Genomic DNA, 21,297 nt, shown 5'->3' on the forward strand with positions numbered 1-21,297 from the left:
TGAGGAGAACGTGCCATTACAAAAAAATTGCCACCCCAATTAATGTATCATAACCATAGCACTCTCTCTCCTTTACTTCAAGATAACTGCCCTTCTTTGAACTTTTTTGATGTCCCCCTTCTATACTATCTGATGCACATCCCACATCATGCAACACTACTCCCCTAGAGGACAGACAGGCGTAGTGCAAGCAGCCTCTTCAGCAGACCTGGCATTTTTTATGAGTCCTGCCAATAAATTACAGTCTTTGGTTTGCGTTACCCACAGTATTATCTATATTCTCATTCCAGTTTAAGTTATTCATAATTGTTATCCCTAAACATTTAGCTGAATTTACAGCCTTTAGATTTGTGTAATTTATGATGTAACAGAAATTTAATGGATTCCTTTTAATAGTATGTGAGTGACTTTGCGCTTTTCATTATTTAGAGGCAATTTCCACTTTTCGCACCATACAGATATGTAGGATAAAAACCACTTTGCAATTGCTTTTGATTGTCTGATGACTTTACAGGATGGTAAATGACAGAATGATCTGAAAATGATCTGAGAGAGCTGTTCAGATTGTTTCCTAAATCATTTATGTAGATCAGGAACAGCAGAGGGCCTGTAATACTTTGTTGGTAAATGCCAGATATTACACTGTCCAGTCACATTAATGTGACCACCTATCAAAAGCCTGAAAAACCACCTCTTGCAGCGAGGACTGGTGTGAGACATGCAGGAAGAGTGCCAAGGGATCAACAGAGATGTGGGGAGATGTCAACTCCAGTGCCATGGCCAGCTGCACTATGCTTCATGGTTGAATATCAATGGCGTGAACAGTGCTCCCACAGATTCTCGATTGGAATTAAATCTGGGTCGTTTGGTGGCCAGGGAAGTACAGTAACCTCAGCGTGGTGCTCTTTGAGCCACGCACATACACTGTGAGCTCTGTGGCTTGTTGCATTGTGCTGCTGGTAGATGCCATTGTGCTGAGGAAAAACAAACTGCATTTGGGGGTGGACATGGTCCCCAAGGATAGATGCGTACATGTGTTGATCCATTGTGCCTTCCAGAATGATGAGATCACCCAGGGAATGCCAGGAAAAACATTCCCCAGACACTAAAACTCCCTTCTCTGAACTGGTTCTTTCTGACAATTGATACAGAGTGTATGCTTTCAGATGTTTCATGCCGAACATGCCATTGGCCTTCTGTCATGTTTAAAGGCCACTTGTCACCATTCACAGGACATACAGTTTCAGTACTGTCATGCAAATTCCAGCCTTCATTGCAGATGGAAAGCAGGCAGCGTGGGTGCAGGAACCAAGTTCCTGCTGCAGAGGCCCATGTGCAGCAACGTTCACTGAGCAGTCGTGCAGGAGACACTGTTGGTAGATGCTCGGTTTATCTGTGCAGTCAGTTGCTCAATGGTTGTATGCTCATTTGCCCATACACATCTCTGCAGCCATCATTCACCCCTGTTATCTGTAGCCCATGGTGCAATGTAGTTGCCTCAGTGCTAGTTTTGGGTAGTGCCATTATGCCACGGATGGAGTACTTTAACCAAGACAGCGCGCCAACAGTCTACAAACTTACCCATTTTGGAAATGCTTCCACCCTTGGCTCGATTGAAAGTGATCATGCCCTTTTGAGCGTCAGATAAATCACTCCATTTCTGCATTACTATAATCACTGCACTGTTTTCCACATCCCCACTACATGCTTTATACGTCCTCCATTACCACTAGCCGCCTGTGAGTAGTTATTGCATGTTGACGTCAAATGTAGGCGGTGGTCTCATTAATGTGACTGGACCACGTTTTTCTGTTTTACTTGATGACTTGCCATCATTTACTATGAACTATGGCCTTACTGACAGGAATCTAATCACACATCTGAGACGAAACTATAGCCGGGCAATTTAATTAGAAGTTGCTTATGATGAACAGTGTCAAAAGCCTTGTGGACATCTCAAAATATGAAATCACTTGGATATCCTCTGTCGATAGCACTAATTACTCAATGAAAGTAAAGAGTTAGGTGTATTCCACAAGAATTATATTTCTTGAATCCGTGTTTGCTGTTTGTCAATAAATAGTTTTCTTCAAGGTAATTCATGGTGGTTGAAAACAGTATATGTGTTTCGGTTTTCTTGTGACATATGCAACTTCCTAGTGTTAGGTAGGGATCTTTCATAGAGTTAGTGGTTGTGTAAGATTATTAAGTAAGGAGGTATTGTATCAGCATACTCTGAAAGGAACCTGACTAGTACACAGTCTGGTTCAAGGATATCTACTTGTACTCATGTTGGCAGCTGTTCTTGACTCAATTTCACAATTAACTAAAGGTAGTATAAGTACTGTACTGTAACAGATGCAAAAATCAAGGAACCAAAACTCATGAGAAAAACAGAGAGAAACTGAAGCAGAGTCATTAAACATAACCAAAGATGCTACTAAATAGTCTGTCACAAATGCACAAAGATAGCTGACACTTTTCATTACATGTCTGAATGCTTGTATCCCCACACCCCCTTCCTCTAGACTGGAGCTCTGGGGGATCAAAGGAAACTCATGCCAAATAATCCTGCCCAGTCCCATGTGGACCAGCACTGGTATCAGTGACTGAGGGGGCTCGTTGAGAGAAGTAGAGCCTGGTAGTCTGTGGGCATCTGTGGCAACTGACTCCATTGATGATGATGGCAGGAGGCAGGTGGGGCCATTGGAGTGGAGGCCTAACCAGCAGGGGAAGATCTAGAAGCAGGCTTGGTCAACAGAGAAGCTGCTGTTGTGCAGTGTCATTTGACTGAAGCAGGTATGTTGGTTTTACTCATTTGATGGGAACCCTGTATGGTTTGACGTTAATTAAGAGCATCATTATGTGAGCATCGCTTTCTAAGACTGGAAAGGAGGCAATGTAAGATGGTTGCAAGGGTGCTTTAATGGTATACGTATGGAGCCAGGTGTAGCTAGAGTGAGCAAGGTCTTTATGAACAAAATGGGTGGGTTCTGTCTCTGCTGAAATAGCCATAATTGTCATAGCTTCAGCCAGTGGGTAGAACTTTCAGTAGTGGTGAAAATATATTTGAATCCTTGCACTAGGAGTAGTGGCCCTACAAAGTCTATGAGACATGAGAAAAACGGCATATCAGTTCTCAAAAAGAATTGAGAGGGTTGTGGACATGGTATCTGACTTCAGCCAACTGACAACGTAAACAGGTTTTAACCCATAAATGACAACCATGTTATACCCTCAGACAAACATATCTGTCTGTTATCATCTGAATAGTTGTGTTGGCTCCAGAATGTGCGAGGGTGTGAATGGTGTCAAAAACCTGTTTCTACAACAGAAAGTTACAAAAGGTTGTGGTTGCCACTGAGAAACATCACACCAGGCAAGGAAGTTGCCCATAGGTAATTGTTTCCACTTCATTCCCGTCATTTATTTCGTAAGGAACTCGTGTAAATCCTCAACAGTTTCCTGTGCCATAGCTAGTTGGATTAGATCCACTCTTGGTGAGAGTACATTGATTCTCGAGAAATAGTCAGCAACCACATTATCAGCTCCTTACAGGTGAAGGAAATCAGTAGTGAATTGCGCAATGAGCTCCAGATGGTAAAAGGTTGGTTGGTTGGTTGTTTCGGGAAAGGAGACCAGACAGCGAGGTCATCGGTCTCATCGGATTAGGGAAGGACGGGGAAGGAAGTCGGCCGTGCCCTTTGAAAGGAACCATCCTGGCATTTGCCTGGAGCGATTTAGGGAAATCACGGAAAACCTAAATCAGGATGGCCGGACGCGGGATTGAACCGTCGTCCTCCCGAATGCGAGTCCAGTGTCTAACCACTGCGCCACCTCGCTCGGTCAAAACTGCCAAGGAGTGAAGGAATAGAGAAGTTTATTAAATGCCAAAGAAATGGTTTTGTGTCTGTAAAGACACCTGATTGCCATGGGGGACTGGAAAATGATTGTAGGTGAAGAACTGGAGGAAGGAATTGTTGGCAAATATTGACTAGGAAGAAGAAATGAAAGAGGAGATCGAGTTATCAAGTTCTGCTGGAGGAACCAATATGTTGTTGCAGACACATTTTTCCAACATCACAAACGAATAAGATACACATGGAAGGCCCCTGGAGACCTGAGGAGACAATAGATTGATTACATTCTAGTGAAAGCACATTTTAGGAATCAGATAAAAGATTGCAGGAGCTATCCATCTGCAGACATAGGCAGTGATCATAACCTGGTCCTCATGAAAAATTCACTGAGATTCGAACATTTGAAGAAGAGGCCAGTAAAACTTAAATGGGAACTAGAAAAACTGAAAACTGAGGGACTGGCAAAGTGCTACACTCATGAAACAGACAACCTAGCTAGGAATTTCCAACATGGTGGAGTAAATGAAGACTGGGATCAAATTAAATCTGGTATATACAAAGCAGCAGAAAAGATAGTTGGAAGAACTGAACCCAAAAACAAGAGGAAATGGATTACAGCAGATATTATCGAGCTTATAGAAGACAGGAGATTATACAAAAATATAACTGATGAACAAGGAAAGGCCGAATACAGAAGACTAAGGAATTTAGTTAATAGAGAAGATAGGAAAACAAAAGAAAATTTTCTTGAAGAAATGTGCAGAGAAGTGGAAGAAAATATGCAAAACGGAAGAACTGATTTAGCCTACAGAAGATCAAATCAATTTTTTAACAAACATAAAACAACATTCTCAGGCACAATAAAAAATAAAGAGGGGAAAATGCTGTTTGGTGAAGACATGGTGAAGAGATGGAAAGAGTACATAGAGGAGTTGTATGCCGGAACACCTCTTATGGAGGAAGTAATAGGAAGAGAGGAGCAAGTAGACGATGATGACAAGGGAGATGACATTCTGCAAGAAGAATTTGACAGAGCTCTAAAAGAACTATGGGACAACAAAGCAACGGGTATCGATAACATCCCAGCAGAACTAATAAAGAATGCTGGTGACAGCATGATAATGATGCTGCTTAAACTTATTAGGTCCATCTATAACACAGGAGAGATACGACAGACTTTCAGAAATGTATCATTGTTCCTATACCAAAGAAGGCAGCAGCTACAAAATGTGAACAGTACCGAACTCTAAGCCTAATATCACATGCATCAAAAATTCTCATAAAAATAGTTACGAAGAGAACTGAAGAGAAGGTGGAGGGTATCCTGAGTGGAGATCAGTTTGGTTTCAGAAGGGGATTGGGAACAAGAGAGGCAATTCTGGCAGCTAGACTCATTATCGAAAAGCAATTACAGAAAAATAAACCAAGTTATATTGCCTTTGTAGACATGGAAAGGGCATTTGATAACGTTATTTGGCAAGAGATGTTCAGAGTGCTGAGGAAAAGTGGAATAAAGTGCAAAGACATCCATGTGATACTCAGTTTCTATAAGAATGAGGTGGCAGTGATTAGGAACTGTCATCAAGAACAAGAAGCAAATATTAGAAAAGGGGTAAGGCAAGGATGTACTCTCTCTCCTCTTATATTCAATGCTTACATCCAGGAAGCTATAGACCAAGTTTGAGAAACTACTGAGGTGGGGATCAAAATTAATGGGCAGAAGATAGATATGCTACATTATGCAGATGATATTGCTATAGTCACGGAGACAAAAGAACAAAAGAAGATCTAGAGGAAGTCCTCAGAACAAAGGAAAAAATTCTATGCAATCAGTATGGAATGAGAATAAACAAGAAAAAGACTAAAGTGACGGTATGCAGTACAGGAGCAGAATATGAACCTCTGAGAATGAGAATTGGAAGAGAGGAGCTGGAAGTGATAGAGGAATTTACTTACCTTGGAAGCAAATCACAAGAGATGGCAGAAGCTGGAAAGAAATTGCGACCAGAATACAAAAGGCCAAAATTGCATTTAATTGGAGAAGGAACTTACTCACCAGCAACAACATCAGTCTGAAAATAAGGAAACGTATCATGAAAGGTTTCGTTTGGAGTGTGGCCCTATACGGATGTGAAACTTGGACAATTGGAAGAGAAGAGAGAAGATGGCTAGAGGCCCTGGAGATGTGGTGCTATAGAAGGATTATGAAGATCAGCTGGAGAGACAAAGTAACAAATGAAGAGGTGGTTATAAGAGTACAAGAAACCAGATCTCAGTGGAGGCACATCCAAACAAGAAGAGACAAACTTGTACGGCACATCCTATGACACAACATCATTGGAACAATAGCAGAAGGAGCTATTGAGGGAAGGAATTGGCGGGGGTGACCAAGGATATCATACATGCAACAGATCATGAATGATGTTGGATGTAACACATACGTGGAAATGAAGAGGAAGGCAGGCAGAAGAGAGGAATGGCGCTCTGCTGCAAACCAGCCTCAGGTTTGAACACTAAAAGAAGAAGAAAGAAGAAAAAGACAGTGAAGTAGCATGGCTCAGCTTGTGGTTGGAAATGTCTAATTACTTTGTAGACCACTAACACGTCATGGTGGTAGGCACCCTATTTAGTCTGTGTGTCAGACAACTTACAGGAAAAAAATTGAGGGTCTGCCTTGAACCTTTTACCTTCTGTTGCGGCACCACCCCTATAGCAGTCTGACTAGCATTGATGACCACAGCCAGTGATGTTGAAGACAGAGGGTGAACAAGAAGTTTTGCTCTTGCAAGGAGGATTTGACTTTTTTGGAAAGCAGTTGACATTTCAGGTGTCCATGCAAGAGAGTGTTGTCCTCATGAAGTGATGCTTGAAAGCACTGCTGTGAGTGGTGCTTGGACTGCTCATGTGAGGTGGCACCTGTAGAAATTAATGACACCTAGGAAATGCCACAATTGCTGATATGTTTCAGGAAGGGGAATCAACTGAAGCAAGTCAACTTTAGAGGGTAAGGGCTTAATACCTTCAATATTTACTTGATGTCCCAAAGAGTTCACTGCATGTCTGTGAAGCACACACTTCACACTTGTTGCTCTTTAATTTCACCCCATAATCAGAAAGTCTTTCAAAAATAGCCCATAGATGAATTTTGCACTCAGAACTAGATGCAGAAAATATCAACATGTTGCCAATGTAGGCAAAGCAGAAATTCCAGCCACAGAGGACCTAGTGAGTGAAATATTGTGCTGTTTGCATGGAATTCTTAAGGCCGAATGGTATCCACACATATTCAAAAAGGCCACAAGGTGTGATTATTACTGCCATTTGCACATCCACTGATGCTAATGGAATTTGATGATAAGCCTTCTGGAAGTCACTGACATTAAATATTTGAGTGCCCACAAGAACTACCATAAGACCATGTAAGTGGAGAACAGGATAGCAGCCCATATGGTGCATATATTTAGGGTGCGATAGTCCCCACACACACACCATGGACTGTCTTTGTTTTGAACTTCATGTAGAGGAGACACCCAAGGGCTTTCAGAACATCTGATAACCCCCAGAGCCAGAAATCCTTCAAACTCTTTATTTACAGCAGCATACTTACCAGGAGCTAACTGATGGGCCTTGTAAGTATCTGGCAACCTTGGCATAGTGGGAATATGACATGCTGTTTTATGTTGTACTTGGAATTGTGGTGTGGATTGGCATTTTGTTGCATAAAGTGTTTTACCAATAGTGACACCATCTCTGAGCACATAAGTGTCCTTGAGCCATAGCATGTTTGGTGGCACTAACGTGTAAGAATTCAGTGTCTGCAAGGATGTGTATTTTCTATTCTTCCATTATTGTAACTTTTGAAATTAGATTAGAGAAGGTAAGGAGTTCCTTTAACAGTGGTATTTTTGCACTTACCACTGAACAACTGAAGTTCTTTTGGGTGAGAGTGCAGTTATTGGTGACATGGAAGCTTGTTGTAGAGTTATTGCAAGACTATGTATGATTTCATTGTTCAAGTGAAATGTAGCCTTCCATATGGACACAGTTATAACAGCGGATATAATCCATCTGAGTATGGGTTCAGTGACATAAGAGTCTGGAAAGTCCCTCAAAAATTCTGTGAGAATCCCAAATTCGCAACTGCATATTGGTGACCAAATGTAGGGATTCTCAAATTGTTCACTGCTGTGGGCCATGATTTTATGGATTAACAGTTTTCCTTATATTGCAGGGAGGACACTGATGTCTGAGCCTGTGTCAGTTTAATGAAACAGCTTGTTACACATGTCCTCACAGCCCATGTGATGTAGGAACGCTGTGAAGAATAGACTGCCTGTCAGCTGTGTTTGAGACAGGTTTCCAGTACAAAGGACTATGTTTTTACCATATGGTGGCGTATGAGCAGAGGCAGAGTCATTTATAGTGGTGGGTAGGCACTGCTGAGTGGAGTGATCAGTTGTGCTTAATTTCAGTCACTGTCTCCATTTTAGTAATTGCATGGCATTGTGCATTTACATTCCAGTTGTCTGAAGCGTGGATGATACGAACACAGTTTTGTGCACTGGCTGACATTACCTCATACGCCACATTGTCTGGTAGGTTGAGTGCTGCTGGGATTGGCTCACGCTCCTCGGAATTGCCACTGGATAACACTGAAGCTGCATTGTAGCACTCACTTGTTTTGCAAGTGGAAACTGCTGCTCCTTTGCAGTAGTGGCCGTAATCTTACCCACGATGTCACGTTGTCCATATATAGGGCTCACTTGCATCATTTTGTAATAGAACATGACAATTTGATCTGCAGTCAGTAACTGCAGGTTAGTACGTAATGGAAATCAGTGCACTTTTCACCACAAAATGTAAATGGCTCACCCAAATCTGTTTGAATGTTGAATCAGAAACTCAGTTGTGGAAACCAGTGCTCTCAGGTGATACCAAAAAATGGAAGGAACCTTGTCATCAGTAGTTTCAGTTTGCAGTACTTGTTGAATGTAGATGTTCATAGGTTTGCACCCTCGGTGAAGCACACTGTTCTTGATGTGTGGATATTTATCCCCAAGAGCTGTCACAGTAGGTACAGCAGTGCAATGAATTTGCTAAGTGGCCTGGGAGGTGCAAAGCAGCATGGTGTTTAACTGTCAGTGAGCTGCTTAAAACATTAACATTGGTTGCAGAATAGTCTGCAGGTCTTCTAAAACACACGACAACTATCCATGTATCATAGTATGAGTCGGCAAGACTCACCGGAGGAGAAACACCCCTCTGAAGATGTCCAGCGCAGCTCTGGATGAAACGTTAGGAGCCGAAGAGTTTCATGGACCACGACCTTACATCCCGGAAGGTTTACCAAGAGATAAACTATCCATGTAGTTGGCTAAGTGATTTCACTCTTGATTTGCTTATCATATCCCATGGTAGGAGTCATCATTTGTGGGTACTATGATCCATAACTGAATAAATACACTGCAAGTACTATACATTTTATTACTGTATCAAAAATAAAGGAGTAAAAACTCAGGAGAAAAAATGGAGAGAAACTGAATCAATGTTGTTAAACATAACCAAAGCTGCTTTTAAGCAGCTTGCCACATGGCACAAAGATAGTCCACACTCTGATTACATGTTCAGATGTTTGCATCATCACACATTATTTGCATAACCATATCTTTTTCATTGGTGAATTGAAAGAAGGAAGAGCCACTAGTTGTACTGTAGTTTCTTCCAAGAATGTGAATTAGAAGTAACTATGTGCTTGGAATTTCCATCAAAGTCAAGATCATAAATCCTTAGTTTCTTGAGGAAAGCTTGTGAAATACTTTTCCTGTTAGTCTCCCTGATTCAGACTCACTCTAGTGATGATTGAACAAAATGTGCAACTTTACCATTGTACTATCAAGTTCATCATTACTTACTTATCTTTCATATTTTTACCTAGTACATTAATGCAAATATTATCTGACAATTGTACCTATGAAAGACACTCCCACAATGTGCATCCTCAGGACAGATTAATAATGAATTGGGTGTATGCTGTTTGAGGAGATTGTTGGCTAATATTTAAGACTTGCATTTAGGAGACATGTGATTCACAACCAAGTTCAGCTACTCTCTTAGTTTTCAATAGTTGCCCTAAGTTAGTGCACTCAAATTCCAATAAAATTCCTTAACATCGGCATGTTCACTTCCCTTCCCCATTCTGAGACAAAGTCATATAATCAGAACTGAAGTTTCATCATATCATGAACATGCAATTTGCTTCATAAACATTCATTGGTGGAATTATATGCGATTCACGAGAATATCATCTGTGGAAATCACTCTGAATTTTTGCAATTTTTGGCAACAACATTTATGTCTTTTTATTGTTGCTATTGTTTGTTGGTTTAATTCACCTTACACAGATGTTGCAGTCAGTATCATCTTCTCATTGATTTTTTCACATTTCACCCATTGTTACTCTGGGAATATTGGAGTTCATAATCCATTCAACACATTCAATTGTTTGTTTTACATATTCTGTGTCCTCTCCTTCATAACATGGGACATCCTACAACTCCCCACCCTTTCCTCTACTTTGCCTTTACCTTCCCATTTTCCTACACAAATAACCTGCAGACACAAATGTACGATGACAATGGTAAACTCACTCTGGTGGTCAGATAATACAGTTTTCTGCATTTCATCACTTCTCCTGTACTGAATCAGCCAGTTTTTCTGAATGGCTCACATGCTTTTAATGGAAAATGCCACATTAGACAACTTGTTGAACATAATTTTCGTCAGTTCACCTTTATTTCTACTCCAGCATAGGCACTTTTAGCCCATTGTTGCATAGCCACATGAATGATGATCCAAATGCACATATTTGAAGACACCAATGCCACATACTGACACTGTAAATTTCAGTGATATGGTATTGTCAGTTCATTTCTGACAGATGTTGCAGCCTTCACAGACAGCATTGTGCTGTATTAATTTTGATTACACGCTGTCTGCAGTTGCACAGTTCTTCTGCTGGGTGTACATTTTATTCTTAATTTATCTTTGTTTTGCAAGGGGTGCATGTTTTTAAAGGTGAAATGGAGGTCACGCTTGCTTGAAATTAATATGCCACTGAAGTCAAACTTATCTTGTTTCGAGCATCATAGCTTCCCAGATTACGTGGAACACCACAGACTCTGGAAAGGTAATCACTTAGATTCACATTCACATTCCAGGGGGCACAGAAGAAAATACAGATACAGAAGAAATTCCTGAAGAAATAACACAGCCAGAGACAACAGGTTCAAATGTAGGTCATATGAGGCGTCGTTTCCATGAGCTGTTGGATGATGCTTTTAGCCTCTTTGGAAGTCGCAGTGAAAGTCCTGGACTGGAAGATGGAACCAGCAGCCCTCCTATGTTGCACAGAGTCCATTCAGCAATTGTCAGGTGAGGATAGCAATCAAATTTGTTTCACTGAAAGCTTAATGCACCTACTAAATCACACTAGCTTATCACAGAAAGCACTATTGCTACCCATTTGTCTGCAAAAACCTGTGAGACAAAACGGCACAGAAAGTGGATGCATGCAAATATGTAAGTACAAAGCAAAATGTATATGTCATGTGACAGAAAATTTATGAGACTGTGTCAACATAACTTTTTTATTCATTATCATAATATACTGCACTGTTGTCTTCTTGCATGAATGGTACACTTGATCTCATCTCAATCTTTCCAGAAAAAGACTTCATTCAACTTCATTTAAAATATTTCAGTGTTGCTAATAATCTTGAAATCTCAACAATTTAAATAATTTTTTCTCTCATGGGAAAAGCAGGTAAATTTATAAAGGTCCTAAAAGAGGCCAAACAATTCATATAAAGAGAGCCATGTAAAGTACAAAATACGGACTCTAGTTTGAAATGCAAAACAAAAGTCATAAAATTATTGAATATAAGAATAACAGTTAACATCTTATGCAGCTGCTTTGCAACAGATGATCCGAGTTCAGTTTGCCAGAATTTCTTCCATGTTCTTTCATTCTTTCACATAAAAATAAAGTCAATAAGAAATAAACTGCCACAGTTACAACATCGCAATGTAACCCTTTGAAAAATTTTGTGTCCCAACCATTTTAAGGATGTACATGAATAACATTCCCAGTTGTGAGTTTACCTGTTCCAAGGCCAAGGGTGGAATCAGCTCTGGTTATTTGCTATCAGAATTGGTTTTAGTTTTTATGTTTTAACCTGTGACATTTTTTTGTCTACAGAAATCATTGGTTGGTCAAGAAGCCATTCAGAAAGTTACTTTTCATTATTACTGAACACATTACATGAATCATTCTTCAGGATACAAGATCTCACCTTGCCAGGTCAACTGCCTCCCACTGTATGATATTTACACAGCAATCTGATTTTTCAGGATTGCCAAACAGCATGGTTGGTGGAATCATGAAAGTTTTCACTACATCCTTTCTTCACTGCATATTCTGAGGGGTCAGTTACCTGATTCTTTTCTACAGGATTCAAATATTTATACATCTTGGAAGTCATTTTTGCAGCTGATGTATGTACTGTAGTATGTTATGAATGGGTCAAGAAGAGCTGAATGATGAAATTTACTAAAACAGTCTGAACTACTCAATGTTAGATAATAGAGTTTTTGTTGGCACTCTGTAGTGACAATCAAATTTCAATGATTTTTTGAAGTTTTTTCAAGGATCTGGTCAACTACTTCAGTTTTACCAATAAATCTGATTTGTTGAGGTCTGATTGAGCAAGAGCTGATTTTTTGTATGCGGGGCAGTGGTTTCTAGAACCAACAGTACAGGATGACATGATCCTCATCAGTTCTTCAGTACTGAATTGTGTATTATTTTCTGCAGTGTAGTTGGTCTATTTACTGTTACAGTTTACTATAGTGGACATCGACCTCTGTCATAAAAACATTGTTCCTCATGTCGCTTTTCTCTGGTAGCAGCAGTTTTCTCCAAATCAAGTGCTCCTGATTCACACTGGACACAATAACAAATTAACAGTTCAGTGCCTGTATGACCTTGAAGATGGAGTGTCCTATACATCCACAATATGGTGACTATGATGAAATATAACTGTGTTGGAGATTTAATATACAGAGCTTTATCAGGTATCTTCTGGGACAATCTTCTTAAAAACTGAACACTATCCACTAAGGAACTGTTTAAATTTAAGTTATCTTCTTCTGAGAGAAAAAGTATTAAAATTGTCTGAAATTTTGAGGGCTATAAGAGGCCAGCTCTTATTTACGTTTAATGCAGTTTCCTAATTGCTTTCATTTGTTTTGCCAGTCACATTTTAAGATATGTCACAGATAGTGATTATCTCACTGTTACAAAAACTTTTGAACACTTTTCTTAGAATTTTATAACCAAATTTGTAATGTAATTTCAGCAGTACTCTTTGATTTTAAGTGTGGTTTTCTTCTAGCTTTGCATTACAGTCTGATGCCACTTACAACACAAGATTTAAGAGGATTTAATCTACTTATATTCTAAAACAACAGATTTCATGTGACTCTTCAAACTTTCCTGGTGGATGTGTTGTAAATAGTCTTCTTCTCAGTCATACCTAGCCACCAGCAAGGTTGAACCACCTGAAGATGTCGGACAGTTGCTCCAAGGAAATATTGTGGAATTTGTGCTATGGGATCCGGCAGCAAAACCATGAAGACTATTTACAACAGATTTCACATTAGTCAGTGATTATGTATTTTTGACTTTTTGCTGTTGTTTATGTCATGCACTGATATTAGAAGCTAGTAGTTGAGGCTGTAAACTATATTAAACTATGATTCTGAAATGTGGATATATCTAAAAAAAATTTGTCAGTATCAGTGAATCTGATTCTCACAACATTGTTGTGGGTTTCTGAGGGGAATTAGATTATACAAAATAACAAAAAAAATCTTGAATAATTACCATTGAGGAAATAATAATTAAAATCAGTACAACAAATTTCAGTTTAGAAGTGAAAGAGCTTATAAAAGTAGCAAGACTTTTGTTGGGGCTATAACTATTACCTTTCCATAAATTTCTATTTTTAAAGCTGAAATTCCAAATACTGGTCACTGTATTGCCTAAGAAACCAATGTTTTATTTATACAGGGAGTCACAGGAGGACCAGTCAATATTCAAGTTTATGACAGGAATTATCATTTGAAGCAAAAATGTCTAGTAAACATGGTTTCTGAAATGAATATCCTAAGAGCTTGAACACTTCTTCATCTTTGATACTATGAAACAGATCTCTTCTACTGAAGGCTCTTTGCTTCACATATTTTGAGAGGTGGTAGTATGGACCAAAACAAGAAAAAAAAGTCTGGTAAACTTGAGCTTTAAAATACTCACCTTAAGAGCTATGAGAACTTGTTCATCTTTGCTGCTGTGAAACACATCTTGTCTACAAAACAAGTGTTCACACCCCTTAAGGCATGCATTTCAGAACCCTTGTTTACTAGAAAATTTTTTCTTACTTTGGTCCACACAATCTCCTTCCAAAATATGGAAAGCAAAGAGCTTGTAGTAGAAGACATTTGTTTCACAGTATGAAAGATGAAGAAATGGTTGTATCTCTTAAGGTATATATTTTAGGGCCCTTGTTTAGTAGATGTTTTTGCTCCAAATGATCATTCCTGTCATATCCCTGAATACTGACAATTCTTCCTGCGACACCTTTCTCAATTCAATTCAATTTCTTTATCCACGGATTAACAATGTATGTTGTATGGATGTAGGTAATACATAGCTATGGCTAGTTACAATAAAATTTCTTATTTTTAAGTTGTTTGCACCCTTACATAAAAATACAATCTTCTTACACCATTATACGTAAATAATTTTATTTTTTAACATTCAGCTATTCTTCAGTGTCATAAAAGCTATGCATTATTAAAAATTGTTTTAGCTCTACTCTGAATTTATGAAATTCTTTAATTTCGTTTATTGTATCAGGCAATGTACAAAAAACATATTGTTGCTTGATAATGTACACTTTCTGGTAAAGAGCTTTTCTGTGGTTGTCTCTGTGAAAGCGTCTCTGTTTCCTGTTGTTTAATTATGAACTTGATTTTCAGAGCTGAAAATTCCTGATGAGTTTTCAGAGAGCACATTCATTTATACATGTGTCAGCCAGGAGTGTCATCATTTCCCTACATGACTCTCTACACTGAACTTCTTTCATTACTTTAACAACACTTTTTTTTTTTTTTTTTTTTTTTTTTTTTTTTTTTTTTTTTTGAAAGTTTGTCTTGCCGTACTTTTATTCCCCAGAAGATCACACTATATCTAAGAAAGCATAAGCATAATAAGCACACAACAGTGATTCAACACTACAGCAGTCCCAAAGGATTCTTAGCACATGACAGCATTTACTTAGTGTTTTGTTCAGAAATTCTAGATGCTTCTTCCATCTCAAGTGATCATCCACCCACATGCCTAGACATTTTGTGGATGGAGCTTACGCGATAACATAGTTACCTAACTCAGCTTTTATGCTGCTTCTAGCTTAATTTCTAATATTACAGAAATTTACCCATATCGTCTTTTCCTTATTATTATGGCCAAAGCATTAACCCTAAACCATTTTCCTGCCTTATCTATTGTCTTAGAGACATTCTGCTGTAGGTCATCCTCCATATATTCTTTCATGAAAATGCCCATGTTGTTGGCAAACATCACTGTGTCTGCAGCACTCTGATGGTTTGGCAAATCATTTATATATACCAGGAACAACAGAGAGCCTAATACAGAGCCCTCACACACTCCATATCTAGTCTTTTGTAAGCTGCAAGGTGTTCCTTGCCTATGTAACATATTTGTACTCTCTGTTGTCTATCAGATTTAAACCATTTGAAAGCCATTACTTAAATCCCATAAAAATGTAATTTCATAAGCAGTAAATCGTGGCTGATTAGGTTAAATGCTTTGGATAAATCCAAGAATATCCCACAGCTTAGTTCAGTCCTATCCAAGACTGATGTTGCCATTGATTTGTTCTTCCTAAACCAATTTTGAGCACTGGTGAGTATTTTATTTTTATTCAGGAGATTGCCTAGCCCTTCATTCATTACTATTTCTAATACTTTAGAAAAAACTGTCTATTGTGACACTGGTCTATAATTGGTTTTAAGTCAACTCTACTATTCTTTTTGTAGAGTGACTTTATAATGGATAACTTTAGTTTTGATGGAAACAACTCTCTCCTGAAAGAATGTTAGCTAGCTGACCTAAGCTGAAACAAGGCCCCGGGAGTAGACAACATTCCATTAGAACTACTGATTGCTTTGGGAGAGCCAACCCTGACAAAACTCTTCCATCTGGTGAGCAAGATGTATGAGACAGGCGAAATACCCTCAGACTTCAAGAAGAATACAGTAATTCCAATCCCAAAGAAAGCAGGTGTTGACAGATGTGAAAATTACTGAACTATCAGTTTAATAAGTCACGACTGCAAAATACTAATGCGAATTCTTTACAGACGAATGGAAAAACTAGTAGAAGCTAACGTCGAGGAAGATCAGTTTGGATTCCGTAGAAATATCGGAACACATGAGGCAATACTGACCCTACGACTTATTTTAGAAAATAGATTAAGGAAAGGCAAACCTATGTTTCTAGCATTTGTACACTTAGAGAAAGCGTTTGACAATGTTGACTGGGATACTCTCTTTCAAATTTTGAAGGTGGCAGCGGTAAAATTCAGGGAGCGAAAGGCTATTTACAATTTGTACAGAAACAAGATGGCAATTATAAGAGTCGAGGAGCATGAAAGGGAAGCAGTGGTTGGGAAGGGAGTGAGACAGGGTGTAGCCTATCCCTGATGTTATTCAATCTGTATACTGAGCAAGCAGTAAAGGAAACAAAGAAAAATTTGAAGTAGGAATTAAAATCCATGGAGAAGAAATAACAACTTTGAGATTCGCTGATGACATTGTAATTCTGTCAGAGACAGCAAAGGACCTGGAAGAGTAGCTGAACGGACTGGTCAGTGTCTTGAAAGGAGGATATAAGATGAACATCAACAAAAGCAAAATGAGGATAATGGAATGTAGTCGAATTAAATCAGGTGATGCTGAGGGTATTAGATTAGGAAATGAGGTGCTTAAAGTAGTAAATGAGTTTTGCTGTTTGGGGAGCAAAATAACTGATGATGGTCAAAGTAGAGAGGATATAAAATGTAGACTGGCAATGACAAGGAAAGTGTTTCTGAAGAAGAGAAATTTGTTAACATTGAGTATAGATTTAAGTGTCAGGAAGTAGTTTCTGCAAGAATTTGTATGGAGTGTGGTCATGTATGGACGTGAAATGTGGGCGATAAATAGTTTAGAGAAAAAGAGGATAGAAGCTTTTGAAATGTGGTGCTACAGAAGAATGCTGAAGATTAGATGGGTAGATCACATAACTAATGAGGAGGTATTGAATAGAATTAGGGAGAAGAGAAATTTGTGGCACACCTTGACTAGAAGAAGGGATTGGTTGGTACGACATGTTCTGAGGCATCAAGGGATCACCAATTTAGTATTGGAGGGCAGCGTGGAGGGTAAAAATCGTAGAGGGAGACCAAGAGATGAATACACTAAGCAGATTCAGAAGGATGTAGGTAGCAGTAGATACTGGGAGATGAAGAAGTTTGCACAGGATAGAGTAGCATGGAGAGCTGCATCAAACCAGTCTCTGGACTGAAGACCACAACAACAACAACAACAACAGCTAGCTGAGAATCTAAACTGATGGAACTATGTTTGATTACCTTGTCTGGAATTCTGTTGATGCCACTAGACATTTTATTTTTTAATTTATTAATAGCATTTCTCACTTGAGATTCTGTTAATGGGCGTGGAAATATGGTCTTTAATGTTTTTAGCATTTAATTGGATGCAATGTTTTGTTGGCTACAGTTCATATAAACAAATAAAAAATTTAGTAATTTTTATTTTTTACTCCTATAATAATTTCTCTTCAGCATCCCTCCCCCAATTTGACAAATTTCAGTTAAGGTAACTTCTGTTGACGCTCATCTTTCACTTGAATGAGAGAAGTGTTCATTATAAACAAATCTGACACACATAAAGGCCTTCACATTCAAATTATACCCTCACATTGTAGCAATGCACTCCATAAAGAGCACTGTCATCCATAAAAAAGAATAAATAACCAGTCACACATATCATATGCCTGAATAAAAGCTCAGAGGATATTTGCTACTATACCTTCAAGCTGTTAAATAACCATTTCAGGTAATGTGGAGATGAGAATATGTGCCAGTGCTAACTCATAATCATAATGGTAGTCTATTGCTGTGATGATGTTTTGTGCATAAATATGATGCAAAGGCTGTATGCTGGATCCTCACTTTTCAGAAAGCAAAATATGGCCTCTTTTCTGGGCCACCATCTGTAATATTATTTTCAGCTTAGTGGGTTATGTAGTACGAACACATGTGCTCAGAGTTCACAACTCCATAACAACATTTTGGGTTAACATTCTGTACTCTGCTGATTTTTCTAAGACTTGATGCACTTCAGTTGCATTTTGCCAAATGTTTCATTACGTAAGATTATGAGTAAGATTACTGTCCTTGCGATTAGATGATTTTGGATAGTGTTATTGAATTCATAGTTATAAATTAGACTTTGGGGAACTCCAATGGTGTTTTCTACCTGATATCATGACCAACCAGTGTGCAGTGCCCCAGTAATTGATCATATGTTCAGTTCAGCTGGACAACCTTTTCCCTCTTCTTAAAGGAACATTATCAGTAGCATTGCAAGCTGTGCCAGACATGGCATTCTCCCCTGAATTTATCAGCATATCTTCACTGATTTTAACTGTCTATCTTACTGTTTTTTATCAGTATTATATTTTAATGGAATCTCAGACTATCACGGGAATTATGCACCCATTGACAACAGATATACTATAGAATTATTACTACTTTAAATTGTATTTTATTTAATTAGCAAACTCTGTGTAGTACTAAGTGTATGACTATCTTATCAGGCCAGTGGGTGGGCCACCGGGTGTATCTGCGCAGCGGCCACACACCACGGAGCTTCGACGACCTGCAACAGCATCTACACCTCTAACTGCAGCAGCCAGGCCACGTGGAGCTTGGGGAACAGTGGAACACTCTCCACTCTCAAGTGCAGGTCGTTCAAGGCCATTAAGTGCTGGTCCTTTCCACCGTCCACGTTTACCAACTGCTCCAGAGGTGGACTGTGCTCTAGTACTCTGTGATTCTCGGCTTGCACCCTCTGATCCTGCTGTACCTCTCATTGCTGCCATAAAGGAGGAGCTGCAGAAGTTTTCTGACAGTGCACAGCCACCTGTTACTCTTCCTGGAAGCACTTCATCTAAAACGTAACCCAAGGATCCTAGTATAGGATACATAGTCAAAGAGCAAAGAATTTCATGGTCGTATTTCTCCATGAGCCTGTTGCTACAGCTGAAATTATGTTACATTTGTTGGACATATGAACTAAAGTAATTTAAATACCACTTGATGGGAATGACATATGCTAGCCAAATACAGAGACATGGATTTCTTACATGAACTCAGTTGGCCCATCAAAATAATTTTACAGCATGAATATTGCAGAGTAAAGTGAGAAGATGGTATGTTTATAAATATGGTATATAACTGAAGCACACTTATTAATTTCATCCCACAAATCAGATTTGATAGGTAAACTTGAAAGGCCTTACAATTTAAACACCCTCAGATGCTGCAGTAATGCAGGCAGTTGCCAAATGTAAACAGATAAATCTTGTATATTGTTCTGACTTACATTAGTTAGTTTCAGTGTAGCTAGTACATTATTATCATGTCTCTTCAAATGTTTAGTAATGTTGATGATCTTGCTTTCATAGACAAAGAGGCATATTAGGTTTTTAAGGTACAATTGGTATGGAACTGTTGTTCAAGATATGGTATAAAATATGGACCAAAAGTAAATTATGACAAAATAAAGGATAAGGCACAAAAATTATTTTATATGATTCCATAAATGTTCTTTTTTTCACTTTTTGCCATAGACCCCCTCACACTTCTTACTTTATAACCCCGGTTCACAGGATTCACAACTAAAGGAATATGCTTTATTTCACATATTTTTACAATTCTTCATAATTTACAAATAATGTAAGTAATGGAAAGTAATTTTTGTTAGACAAGTTAACAGTTAGTGCACTGTTACATTTAGAGTCAGCCAAGCAACAGAGGACAAGATTTTTTTGTGTGTTTCAGCAGAAATACAAGATTGTGTCTTGCCATGAAGCAAAACAATTGCACCAAACTTTCAGACATGCTATCTGTTGCACTATGTAGGCTTAAATATACTGTTGTTACTTGAAAAAATAAGGCAAGTTTCTATGAAGAAGGGAAAAATAAATGCATGGTTTTTGATTACTACAGTTGATTCTTATTGATAAAATGTATTAATAAACCAGAATAATTGGCAAAAGATACACATATTGTCTCAATTTTAGGGCATTACACCACAGAGTTAACTCAGAGCCTCTTTGGAAAGACCCAAATCCTGTACCTCAGCATTACTTTCAATATAGCTTGAATTTCAATAAAAATGACAACTTCTAGCTCATCTATTGTATATTGTAGATTGCATTTTATAGACTTTTTCATTTAGAAGTTATATAAAAAAGGCATCTGGTGAAGACAGATATTAAGAAGGATTACCAAAATACCTCATTATATGTTGGGAAAATATTTACTGAACATCCTTTATCAAACAACCTGTCTTACAGCTCTTATGATGTGTGTGGGCTGTGGCTGTATCTTCCTAGAGCCACAGCCTTAAAAAGCATGAACATAAAAAAATTGTAACACACAACTAGAACACACGTCACCATTACTGTGGCGGCTCCTACTTCTTCAAAAAAGTAAGATCTAGCAATTGCTGATTTCAAAACAGTACACCAACCTTCAGTCTTATTACTGTGAAGAGACCTGTGACACACCTCATATAATTTTTCTGCAGAATAAAATGAGAAATTTCTTTTTTCACTGTATCATAACTGTGGGTTTCTCCATGGCGTTCAAAGTACCAAAGAAGCAAAAACTGAAATTTGAAACATTCACTCATGAATAAGTTGTGTCCAATAAATCTACATTCAAGTTGCATTCGAACACTCATTTTTTGTGCAGGTAAAAACCAACTCTCTTTCAAGAGCATGGTGCAACAAGCAGCAAGAGAGGATCATAGTTGGAAAATCAAAGGATGAATAAATGAATAAATAAATGAGATCTATTGTAGTGCCAGAGGCTCTCACTTCTCATTCTCTTAACATTTTGCAGATTCCAAATGAGGATTTGCTCTTTACGGTTGATCCAGTTAAGGGAAATGATCCACTCACTGTTTGAGTATTTTGTTATAATCAGAGACTGCCCCAATATAC

At 38.5% G+C, this 21,297-nt stretch overlaps 1 protein-coding gene across 1 annotated transcript in view; it reads left to right on the forward strand.

Moving 5' to 3' along the window:
• LOC126199526 (uncharacterized) overlaps nucleotides 1-20,204 on the forward strand; it is a 183,626-nt gene extending 163,422 nt beyond the window's left edge. The window contains exons 8-9 of the mRNA XM_049936447.1: nucleotides 11,147-11,291; nucleotides 18,883-20,204. Coding sequence (XP_049792404.1) covers nucleotides 11,147-11,291; nucleotides 18,883-19,246 — 509 coding nt within the window. The 3' untranslated portion in view covers nucleotides 19,247-20,204. The remainder of the gene's footprint in view (nucleotides 1-11,146; nucleotides 11,292-18,882) is intronic.
• The last annotated feature ends 1,093 nt before the right edge of the window (nucleotides 20,205-21,297 follow it).

This window comes from Schistocerca nitens, chromosome 8 (assembly GCF_023898315.1).
Source record: "Schistocerca nitens isolate TAMUIC-IGC-003100 chromosome 8, iqSchNite1.1, whole genome shotgun sequence".
NCBI lineage: Eukaryota > Metazoa > Arthropoda > Insecta > Orthoptera > Acrididae > Schistocerca > Schistocerca nitens.